The following is a 12345-nucleotide window of genomic DNA, read 5'->3' on the forward strand; positions in this document are numbered from 1 at the left end:
CCTTGACTATTTATGGTTTAGAAGATATAATAGAAACATTTCGTTTTCGTTTGCGTTTTTATTCAAAATTGCCTTTCCTAAAATGATTATTTCTTGCTTTCGAAAATTAAAACAACCTGGCAGAGACATGCTGCAATTTATCATGTACATGTATCTCATGTCAGGAGTTCTGTTATAGGTCTAGGATTGCTCATTTTTTCTGGAAACATTAGGCTGAATTCTACCTACCTTCGTTAAGCGATCATTTGCGGTGCTTGGTGTCAATGGCTTTAAAACCCACTGGTTCACTGTCTAAATGTTGACTTTTGCAGTCAAGTAGGAGAGACTACTCCATTGAATTAATGTTCATGTTTTGTTTGGTTACCTCCCTGTTCCGGAATTTTAGTGGTGGTTGTTGTGCTTGTGAAAAAATGAACACAGCAACCGCACTAGATCAGAACAGTTTAAGTCGAAAAATCACTTAAGGGTGGTCAGTGTATTGGAGGTTCTCACTGAGGACATGTCCGGACATGCTCTTCAGTCAGATCCTCACGGAGCGGAATGAAATTCTCTATATACTTCAAGGTAATTTGTTCAACGCATCATTTACATTGGTAGAGCCTACGGTCCATCCGCCCCTAGAGTATAGACCGCAAATTGGTAGTGCCTGTCAACAATGTCTCTAGCTTTTATATGTATTAAGTATTGAGAGCACAGAATCTGCTAGACATTTGAAGAATTTTAAACGCCGTGTGTGTAATGTGCTGTATTGAACTGTAAATTCCATAGAAACGAATTCTTCACACATGTGAGGAATTTTGTGCGAATATTTCACAAAAATCCTACGAATATGTCATACATTTGTGAATTTTACGTTTCGCATCTGTACCCATTTAAAGCAAAAACACGTAACATTTCTGATGTGATATTTTAGGCCGTACTTGTAACAAATGTGTGAGGAATTCGCACGAATTCTTCATACGTGTAAAGCATTCGTTTCTGTGAAATGTATGGTTCAACACACGTGGGTATGTAGTTTTATGGTTGGGAGCGCAACCCCCTGTCATGTCTCTTATAATTGTTTTATTATAGTTGTTATTTACATATGTAATGTTCTTTATCATGTATAGACGAGACAATAAATGCATACTGACAAAATTTATCAGACTAATGAAACATTTGTTTTTATCCCGTCAAACCGAGCTGTACACGGGGTTTCTTGATGGATGATCAAATTAAGAAATTTCCATGACTATAATTTATACTCAAGATACTAGTATGTCAACAGTATGAAACCTAAAATTCAGACTGCATTTTTATTGAAAGATGTTCAAATGTTTCCAAAAACAAACTGAAACTTTGCTAAGTTGGTCATTTAATGGTATTTACCCATTATTATACTGGGAAAGCACGTCTGTCTTCGAACAGTGTTGTTTACTAAACTAGATGAATTATGACAATACATGAATGACAAGTCATGTTTGCTTGATTGTTGATTTCATCAACGTATACGTATACAAGACTAAGCGCTTGTTTTGCATGTAACTTGCGTTTTATGTGATTGGTTAACTCCCCTCAAGTCAAATTACTATGGTATGTTCTTCATGCTGGGGAGGTTGATAATTGCAAACCGTATTCCCTTCTTTTTGCACATAATTTGATTACCCATAGTCTGTTGTTAGATGCGTTTGGAGCATAACATAACATAGTATGCGTTGAAACTGCGTGTGCTGCGTTGAATCTGTACAAACCTACTTTTTCATAAATAGTTTTTCTTTATGTCCTCATTGTGTGTATAACTTGTGATTCATATAACTGCATTTTTTTCATATTTAAATTGAATTTATCTGACATATGATGCTAAAAAAGATATGTAATTCAATTTTCGAATACCTAGATAAGCATGTCTGGCACACAATATCTTTTTTTTCTATATTCTTTACAAAAAAGGACTTAGGGCAGCAAGTATGTGTTATAAATTTTAGAACATTTTGAAATAAAATTCCAAAAAAATAATTAAGAAATGTGTTCCAACACGTATTTTTAACGGTGGGCATTAATTATGTCACATTGAGTGTACGCTATACTAATCAGTATATTGTACGTGCAAGGGGCGATTTGACGTAACATTAACAGTAAGTATATTTTGAGTTGTCTCTCTTAGTTGCGTTTGCTATTGGTTACTTCTGTGCAGACAGAATCGTTACGGACAGTGTCTACCTTGCCCTTGGACCAAATGCCAAGTGTCGAAAAGCTAACCTGGTGTCAAAATTCACAAAAGAATTTACCTAAAAGAAAAGATATAAAGTACGTTTTAAATGTTATCATTTATTATACAAACAAAAACAACGTGAAACATCTTGTGCATACAGCAATACAAAGACATTTTATCACTCAATTGCACTATTTTGGCTATAAATCAACATTCAGCTATCAATAGTAAACAGCTTCGTAGTTATTTGGATTTCTTCTAGCTTTTTCATATGAAGCACTGCTGTTTGTTACTTTGTCATAAAAGTTCAAGAAGCTGGCGAGATTTTCTCTGTCCACATTCGATAAAAATTCACTCATTGATTCATCGACAGGTACTCCTTCGTCAACGAAATCCGCACATGATTTTGTAAGCTGCTGAACAAGTTTATTTTTAGTAACAACAGGATCTGCGTCCACCTTAACGCGGTATCTTGGCAGTGCGCTATAAGCTGATGACTTGCGTGTTGCATTATGATTTGGAGCACATAGTCTTAAATCCAACTGAGAATCTGACAGGGTGAGAAATGGTTTTCGCTTCCAGTCCTGTGATTTGGTAAGTTTATTATTCTTGACTATTTCCTGACCGGCGTCATGCGTTATTGGAGCTTGAACTGACTTCCGCTTCCAATCGTCATTAGTTTTCTTATCCATGTTATTCACATCACCTTCTGAGCTACTCCTTTGTACTCTTTGTGGGGTCTGGATATCCCAAAATGAATCAAAAACCTCTGGTTCGTTTGTATTTGACTGAAAGTTTTTCTTAATACACAAAACGTTTTTACCACTTTCGTTTGTCATGTTTACACGTTTAGCCAATTTTCTATATGCTATAGATTCAGAGCCTTGTTTGGGCGTCGAACTTTTTGGAATATGGACCTGCTGTCCCCATTTTGTCCAAACGTTGAAGACCTTCTGCTCATTCGGTAGCAAGCGTTTCTCCTCCCCTGATGATTCAAAAGACGAAGATGATAGATAACCCGACGTATTGGAATCAGTATCACACTGGCCAATGAAATTTGTCGATCCACATTCTGAACCCATCAAACTTGGCGTTGCAGACTGCACGTGCTCATGAGACTGGCTCTGCATCCCTGTTACGCAAAACACTCTTCCCAAGGTTGAACGACCAGAATCCATAATACGTCCAGTCTGAAATGTCAAAAATTAAATATAAATATCTTTTCTAAAATTTCAGATTCTAAAAATCATCATTATGACATAACATTAACATATGATAAAAAATAAAACATACAATGTACATTTGTGACTATGTGTGCACTCAGACCGTAAACAACGTGCATAGTTTAACTGACATATCAAGCACACATTGATAAAGAAAATACACATTTATTACTTACATTTCAATAATAAGAATTAAGTTTCTGTTTTATTTATTCCAGATGTTTCTAACTTTTTTCTAATTTTTAACTGTAACATTTAAACACGTCCTTTTTGAACGAACTAACATTATAAAATGACATGCGATCAGCAATTTAAATGCCAGTCTTACATTGTTTGAAGCCTTCGCATAGTTTTAATCGTCTGAAACCCTGACATACGCTCTACAATAGTATGTTATAATTGCTACTGATTGTCTAGTGTTACCGCTATTGTACAAACAATAGATTGCAGATCTCCACATTTGGGTTTTACACACACTGTGAGAAACAACTATTGTATACAATCACAGTTTTACATACATCTCAAATAATCCATGATGTCTGATAAACGGAAGTCGCAGGTTTTCTTACTGCTAGCACAATAGGTCTTAAATATCAAAGTGCAATCAAAATCGAAAATATGATAAATTGCCTATATTACTTGTGGAATGCATAAATTAGCTGTATAAACAATTCAGTGTTCCTTTAATTCTGAAATAATTTGTTGAATTATTTCCAAATATATACACACACACGAAATAAGTTTAACTTAAATATTTTTTTGAAATCTATCTCAAATATTCTGATGAATTATTGAATTTTTCTCTATTAGCGTATGTCTTTGTCGTGAAAATAGCTTTGTATAAACCTGGTATATAATAAATAATTAAGAAAAAATGTGTAAAACATGTGTACCTCGACTTTATTTTTATATTAAAAGTAAAATCCCATGTGCAAGATTTCATGGTAATAAGTGCACACTTTTTATATTACTGAATATTACTGATTTTTTTATCTTCAGTGTATATAATTACAAGTAGTATGACATATAGTATCAAAACTGTGTATTTACCTTTGGTTTTGAATAAGCAGGCATCGTTAAAAGTTGAAGAATATAAAGATGAGCAAATACTGATTGTCTGTTGTAGTTGATTTCATTAACTGATGAAAATCCACTCTACGTCAGTTTTATAGTTCATCCAGATCTTGTCAGCGTATCCTCGACTTACTCAAAACCAACAGCTGTGAATCTGCAAAATACCGTAACATAGTTTGTCACACTTCACCGTACAGAAGCTTACGTTAATTGTATTGCAAGGTGTTTTAACTAATTAATTGTTGGACACTCATTAAGGTGCACAAAAAAGCCGTGAAAAAATACCCGTGTCAAAAACTATAGTACTCTAATGGTGTCATGTCTAATTTAAATTAGTAAGAATTGTCAGACAGGCCCGTCGAATGTTTAATTGGTAAATGATTAATTCAACAATTGGTCATTTATTGTCCCACAATGGAACTGGTAAGAATAGGAAATTGCAGGCCGTATGTTTATATTGTAAGTATAAATAATTGATAAATAAAAATATATTTTTAAAAAAATTAAGACACTGATTAAATAAATGCTAGTATACAACAGAGTTAATAGTTAGTATTAACTTGAGAATAAGAAGTAATAATTGCCAACTATATTTAAAAACAATGTCCAAGTGTTCCATTATCAGTGTTTTCATTGCACACAGAAAAAACAACATAACATTTTGTAACTGATACTTTGGTAAAATTAGGGAAGAAAAAAATTACGTACGGAAGACGAAACTTAATAAAAATGCAGCTCCTAAAGGTATGTGTTTTTTTATTAATAAACCATAAATTGTGGTTTAACTAACGAATTGTTTACATAAACATGTACTTGGATTAAATTTCACCTTCATTTCTAAAACCCTATTCACAAGATTTATACAAAATGTCTCATACATCTTCTTTTATCACAATAAAAGAGAAATAGGAACTACAATTATAAGAAGATTTTTAAACACTCCATTTTCTGCAAATATTATAAGCAATAGAATTAAGTGTGCGCAAAATACATATAAATGTCAATATTATTGCGTATTAATTGAAAACAGACATCAAACTTTAGTAACAAGTCAAGTAAAGAAGTAAGCAACCACAAGTAACTCATCCGGTGTTACAATTGACTGGAAAAAATATCATTTAAAATATTTCGATAGATCGAAAATATTTAATACCTCAAATCAGTTGATAAGTCAGCGATGCAGAGTCGTTGTTCAACACATTAATAATACTGATTAGAGATATCTTTTGTTTTATTAAATTTTATAAAATACATCAAGAAAATAATGTAGAAGGTAGCAATATGACAACTTGAAGCCTGACATTGATGCATTGTTTTATATTCCATGACTTTAGTTAAAAATCGTGTCATTCAGAAGTTTAATTGCCTTAGAGCAATGGTAACACTCCAGACACTACATTGTAACGACATAACACTCCTGACATTGACAGTCAGACTCCTCCTCAATTTTAGTTGTAAATTTATTGTATTCAACATGTTCCTTGTTTTAAGATTTTTTTTTATTTGGCATGTTAATAACAATGCTTGTGAATTTCGTTTTTATTCCTTTTTTTTTCTTCTTTTTTTTTTTTTTTGACATCCAGCTGTTCTTTAATCTTATGTTTAGTTTAGCAGTATTCTTAATATGTTTGCAGTTTCAATTGACTTTCGAGAGATAAAACATTAATTAATCTTTAATAAAAGTCACGTGCCTGTATTTGGGAAAACGTGAAGCGATATTCCATCACGACATTTTTTCTTTGTATTTGTTCGTGTCTTATATAAAAATAGATATCAGGACTGTGAGTCATACGGTTTGACTTGTAACAAAACGTTTTAATACTTTATTATGATTATATTTTTTTCCAACATCTGATATTAGCCGTATCTCAAAAAAAATTGCGACTGGACACAGGTTTACAAGATCGTGTCCGGATAATGTTGAACCACTTGACATCATGTCAAAGCAGTCATTTAACAATGTCGAACTGCATGAAGATTGCGAGAGATTTCATTTTAACACCGTTTAATGATCAGCAATCGACGAATGAATCAAAAGGGGAGCTTGTTTTATCATAGTCACAGATCGGACCTTTTTGTCAAATTTCTCGTCGAATTAAAGGCTCAGACGTGTTAGTCACTATCTACATGTTGATTAAATTTTTTACTCTTGTCAAAATATTTTCGAACGATTTGAATTTATGCTTTGATTTTTTCAAATTTTTGTCAATTTAGATCAGTATCGTGATGGTCAAGAATTTACACTCGAAATTAACGTGCTGCGTTGTGCCTACCTCAAAATTCGTATGTTGGCCATATATATTACAAGTAACAAAAGGATTCATCAATCAAAATCCAGAAAAATCTAAAAACGAGAAATCAAACGTAAAAGATAATTTAAATTCTACTATTGACGTATAAAGACACAGAGAGCTATTAGTCATTTTTAGACAATTGGCGCGATCACAAATGTTAGTTTACACTAACAACGTGTCGTGAAAACGTAATTAAGTGAAATAAAATATTATTATTTTCATATATAAAAGTTACTTATAGACTTTTTGGGGGCTGCATGTATTTATCTCATGCTTTATATCCACATGTAGGAATTTTATGCACAGGTCGATCCGTAACAATCGGCATTTTCCGTTCCTTTACGTATTCCCCCTATCCAGATTCGGCATTCTCCGTGAGTAGGTTCGGCATTCTCCGGTTGTTATAAAAAAGAATTATGTTAAGACCGAAGGATGCCGATATCGCACACGAAATTACGTCATAACGGATCGTCGTTCATTTTTACGACGTAACTAACATCTATAAAATCTATCTATAAAATCTAGTTATAATAATTTAAAAGAAAAATGTACTGTGAAACATTATTTACCCATATACGTATACTTAGTAAAAAGTATCCAATTACATGAATGTAACATCTTTTCAAGAAAGAGGAAATGAAAGTTATTTCAATTATATAGAATAATTGTACATTGGTAATTATTGTTGATGCCAATGTTGTTATCTATCGTTGTTTCATTTTGAGTACACAAACGACCAAAAGATGTAGGTGTGGGGGTGGTGTCATGGTTTTATAAATAAAAAGACACGCAAGACAATATTCTGGATACTTTACCTCTGGGCCAGCATTACAATCTGTAGCAAAAACTGTAGGATGTTAAATTGCTTAATAAGATAAATGCATTAATTGTAACTTTGCCAAATTGTTAAATTACTTTATCTGATTTAATCTCAAAAGATTGTCTTTTAATAAAACCGTTTCATCGTGATAGTACCGGCACTAAAATCGTAAGATTTTAACATGTTACCTTTCAATTAAACCCTTGTTGAGCCAAATTTTATCTGATCAATGCGTTTGAAGTTTTAAGGGCCAAATATCAATTATCACACAAAATGGAGACCCCTAGGGCTCAATTAGTCATTACGTCGTAAAATCTTGGTGACGTTCAATCAATAAGTCACTTCTTCAGCCACCGAAAAACAGCAACATTTATTTTTTGTCAAAACTGAGAGCCCTGTAATTATTTAAATAACAACGTATCAGAAAATTGTTGCAGTTTCGAAATGAGATCAGTCGTGAGTGGAATAGTACTCGGATATTAATTGCATTTTTACGGATATATTGACTAACTAGGTGTAAGTTATGACTTTTTAATGCTTACATATATAATGAAAATGTTTATTCTTTTTTAACTCGCGTGTTTCCAAATGACTTCAAAAATTTATAGAATAGTAGACCAAGTGCGATTGAATCAATGTTTCAGACGGAAAAAATACTAAAGAGGCCGACTTGTCTCCAACTCGTTTTTTATCTTGCCTTTTATTTTGTGAACTCCCATTACAATACATGTATCTGTAATTCCTAACTTTGTTTAGAATGATCAGACCTTGTAATTATACATTTGTATTGGTATTATTTTTAGTGAACATAATTGTCGACGTTTTACCTTCACGGAACTAGTTTAAAAAGTATCATACATATTAATTATAATAACCGCTAAGCCTGTGCTAGTGGGCGTGATGGGTATTTCACATTTCGTTAACTCTCAGAACGGGCTCAAACCCAGTCTCTTATTATTTTTCTTAGTTGTATTCTGTGCGTCAGCTAATTTAAATGGATTTTATTCATGACGAAAATCGCACATTTATGATAGGTCTATAATGGGTCCGTAACTTTGAAATATGAATAGGTTTTTTATATATATATAATTATTTTTGAGTTGAATATGTAATAATCAATGTAGAGTTGCGTATTATTTTTGTTATACTTATACATTTTCTAACATGACTTTACTAAAACCGACAGGCAATGATGCCCGCGTATAATACACTTATTTGAAACTTTTAACCGTTATCTCAAGCAATATTTAAAGCTATTATTCTACTTAAAAAGAAGTTTTTTATGCACATATTTTGTAAGAGAAGCTCCTTTCAATGTAAGAATGGGAGTCGTAAGCCAGTCATTATGAGATACATCTACCTGTCATTGTATGATATCAAATATTAATGACAAGGCCCGAAATATTTGACTGTTTTCGTCGGAAACACTTCCCCAGACATAAGGTCTCATGTTACATCATTGAGAGCCGACAACGATATTAAATATTCATAAAATCAGACAAAAGAAATAAAAATACAAATCGGCGTTTTCGTTCTTTCACTGATGCATGCAGAAATATTATGAAAAAAAAAAACAAAAAACAACGTCATCAGCAGGTCAAAACTGTCTTTTGCAGAAACTTTCAAATTTCATAAACGAACATAAACTACTATAGTGAGGAAATAAGTTACGTTGTCAGTACAGAATGCATGTAGCTGCATTTTGTTTTAAAACACGGATTAAAATATACACTGGAACTATCAACTTTGTATAGTAGGTTATTGTACATCTGTAAACTTTACATTAATTTAATAAAGGACGGACATTAGATACCAGATTAATGTTCAAATTATTAATGCTCTAAATATTTTACATGTATTACTTCCATTTGGTAGGGAATTAATTGTATTTGAAGTGAATTCAGATTTATGGAATATGACTGTTTTCTTTTTCAGATGGCCGATGTGCAACACCTAAAAAACAAAGGTATTCCGCTGAAGGTAGATGGCTCCATTCGTTATGTGAGAGGAGCTACAAAGTACACAACATGTGGCGACGTCATCAAAATGGTGCTGAAGAAAACTGGAGTTAAAAAGGAATACCGACACCTTTTCGCCATTTATGAGGTGTCATTCGATGCAGAAAAGGCACTGCCTTGTAAAAGCAGAATTGTCAAGGTGGTAGAATCTTGGAGAGGGGAACCAAATAAGTTAGTTTTGAGAAAGTCAGAGCCTCTTACCCCGGTCTTGCTGGACGAGAAGAAACATAAATGGAACTTAAAGACAAAGTCGAGACAACAAAAACCAGAAACTCGAAAACTTCCCGATTTACAGACGCTTACTTCACTTTCTGATATGGTAGACAGACACAGGGGTCAAATGCGAAAAGGTTCATGCTCAGATGACAGCAGTGTTGAAAGATTTGTGGACAGCACGAGCGATTCGGATAGCAGCATGGACGAACTCCTTTCAAAACTAGACCATTCAAAAATTGCTGGACTTTTAAATTTCTTTGCTGCTATGGCAGCAAAGAAGTACCGGAGAAATTCTTACCGCAGATCAAATAGTGGATCCACACATGAATCTGCTGACTCATCGGACAGCTCTCCTGTGCGACCAAGAAGACGGAAGATTAAATCGTCTAGACAATCTTTGGCGAAGAAAACAACAAAGTCTCGTAACTGCAGAAGTCGCATGAGGGCGTCTGCTGACATGCATCCTAATAAAATGCACGCTGTAAAAAGAGTGAATTTCGGATTTATAGATGTTGAACCAAGATCACAAGACAGGGTGTATTCACTTTCTGACGTACGAACTGCGGAGGAGGAGACGACAACGACGCGACCGCAGTCTACAAGAATATTCTCTGCTCGCAGACGACTTATTCCTGGGAAAAGGTCAAGCTATAAGGTTATCGAGGATAACAGTGACAAGGGTATACCAACTTTCAGAAGAACCATTTCAGATGACTCTAGTTACAGCCTTACTGGACCATACAAAGTTAGGAGAGTGTCTGAAAAGTGTAAGGAGGATTGGTGTGGAAGTCCAATCCCTTTGGTCGATTCTGGACATGAGGAGGACTCCGACTCTTCAACTGATTTAGACACTGCGTTTGTTCGCAGAAACAATGTTTTTGACGTCACAAGGGCACGTCAGTACATGGAAACGCCAGAACACGGGCGCATTTTTCCATATATTGTAAATGAAAAACCTGTAACAAGCTCCACAAGGAAACTTGTAGAATATAGCATCACTGACGATGAATTGGACACTTCTGATATTATCAATATCACTGAAACGTCAGAAACGGAAGATGAAGATAATGATGATAGTGAAAACCTCTTCAGTATAAATAGAATCTGTATCAACAGCTGTAGCGTGCAAACAGAAAATTGCAAATTAAAAGACTGTACAAAAGAGAGCAATACTGAAAAATGTGCTAAGTCTGTAAAGAATCATCAAGAGTCGGACAAGAATGTTACTGATTTTATAAAGTCAATATTTGGTAAAGAAGTTAAAAATGAAGACGAAGAAATGAACAGTTTCATGAAATCGATGGTTCTGGATGAATCTTCGGACGAGGGACTAAGCTCTATGGGCAGTGATCTTGAAAAGGACGAAAGAATAAGATTGTAACTACGGATACAAAGATAGGACTCAAACTTGCATGTGTTTAGCAACAAAAATACAATCTTTAAGACTTTAAATACGCTTATAAAGACAAAAACCCAAAGAAAGTTTATAAATATATTTGAAAATTTTATTCTTTGCTGTATAGTAGGCTACACATTACCACGAACGTCCTTCACAACATTGCAATACGTTGTTTGGTAAAATATTTTATCTGTATAAAGTCATATAATCTGTTTATACTTATATATATATATAATCTGTATTAATTTATGGTATACATATCTTTCTATTTATGCCCTTTCACTTATACTTACTGTCTTTCCTTTCTTTTTATTCTGGTGCACCAGAGATCTACAGTAGTGCCGTTGCAGTACTAAATAATTCGTCCAGGAACTAAGTCCGACCTTTGGTGCACGGGAGTGATCTTTTTCTAACTATAAATTGTAAAATATTTTGTACAGTGTACTATATGTAAAAACGCGAATAGCAGATACAATATATATTTTCAGGACGTAATGTAATAAAAAACTGTACATACTTTACATTCTAAATACATGTATGTGAATTGTTAAAACCTTAAATTATGTATACAGAAACTTACGTATCAAGTGCTTTTGTAAATAAACATCTAGAAAAGTTTTTTTTTTTTTTGCTTAATATCAAAACGTATGGTTACATTAATAAACCCAAAGTTTTATCTCCAGCATACATTATTGTGCAAAAGCCTGTTTGAATCTTGAAGACTGTGTCAATAAAAGGAGTAAAAGGCATCAACTGTGTAATGCTTTAAGGTTAAAATGACAAGAAAATGTATTTTATACATTAATAAACAAACCTTCCTGTGAGGTATTGCAAGAAGCCATGCGACGTCACATTAGCCTAGGGTTCGAGTGGCAATTTTGGAATGTTCCGTACTGCCTGCAGAATGAATTATCATATTCTTAATACATTTTGTTTAATGTGCTACAGACATAGAAATATCAGTAAGATCACGGTAATGCAATACAGTCTATAAAACTTGTAGTTTACAGTAATTTGTTCATTTATGAACTATTTAAGAATCTAGCAAATATTCTAAAACTGTAATAATTTAGATAAAAAGTCAATTCATTATGGCGTACCACATCGTAC

At 33.5% G+C, this 12345-nt stretch overlaps 2 protein-coding genes across 4 annotated transcripts; one reads left to right on the forward strand and one right to left on the reverse strand.

The window, feature by feature from the left end:
• Positions 1 to 2287: 2287 nt before the first annotated feature.
• Positions 2288 to 4626, reverse strand: LOC123536743 (uncharacterized). 3 transcript variants are annotated; one of them, XM_045320130.2, is made up of 2 exons: positions 4465 to 4626; positions 2288 to 3381 (listed from the first exon to the last, which is right to left on the reverse strand). In XM_045320130.2, the coding sequence occupies exons 1-2, from the start codon at positions 4486 to 4488 to the stop codon at positions 2413 to 2415; spliced, it is 993 nt and encodes a 330-aa protein (XP_045176065.2). In that variant the 5' UTR covers positions 4489 to 4626; the 3' UTR covers positions 2288 to 2412. The 3 variants fall into 3 exon arrangements, with proteins under 3 accessions (XP_045176065.2, XP_045176067.2, XP_045176066.2); XM_045320132.2 differs by lacking the exon at positions 4465 to 4626 and adding an exon at positions 3743 to 3876; XM_045320131.2 differs by lacking the exon at positions 4465 to 4626 and adding an exon at positions 3591 to 3736.
• Positions 4627 to 9215: 4589 nt separating this feature from the next.
• Positions 9216 to 11852, forward strand: LOC123536949 (uncharacterized). Its single transcript, XM_045320465.2, has 2 exons — positions 9216 to 9355; positions 9538 to 11852. The coding sequence occupies exon 2, from the start codon at positions 9538 to 9540 to the stop codon at positions 11215 to 11217; it is 1680 nt and encodes a 559-aa protein (XP_045176400.2). The 5' UTR covers positions 9216 to 9355; the 3' UTR covers positions 11218 to 11852.
• The last annotated feature ends 493 nt before the right edge of the window (positions 11853 to 12345 follow it).

Source organism: Mercenaria mercenaria, chromosome 17 (assembly GCF_021730395.1).
Source record: "Mercenaria mercenaria strain notata chromosome 17, MADL_Memer_1, whole genome shotgun sequence".
Taxonomy (NCBI): domain Eukaryota; kingdom Metazoa; phylum Mollusca; class Bivalvia; order Venerida; family Veneridae; genus Mercenaria; species Mercenaria mercenaria.

What these genes read in the sequence shown, in the direction of transcription:
- LOC123536949 (XM_045320465.2), top strand. Translation starts at nt 9,538, where the DNA reads ATGGCCGATGTGCAACACCTAAAAAACAAAGGTATTCCGCTGAAGGTA.
- LOC123536743 (XM_045320130.2), bottom strand. Translation starts at nt 4,488, where the DNA reads ATGCCTGCTTATTCAAAACCAAAG. An exon ending in CTGCTTATTCAAAACCAAAG is followed by an intron (nt 3,382 to 4,464) that starts GTAAATACACAG and finishes TTGACATTTCAG; the next exon opens with ACTGGACGTATTATGGATTC.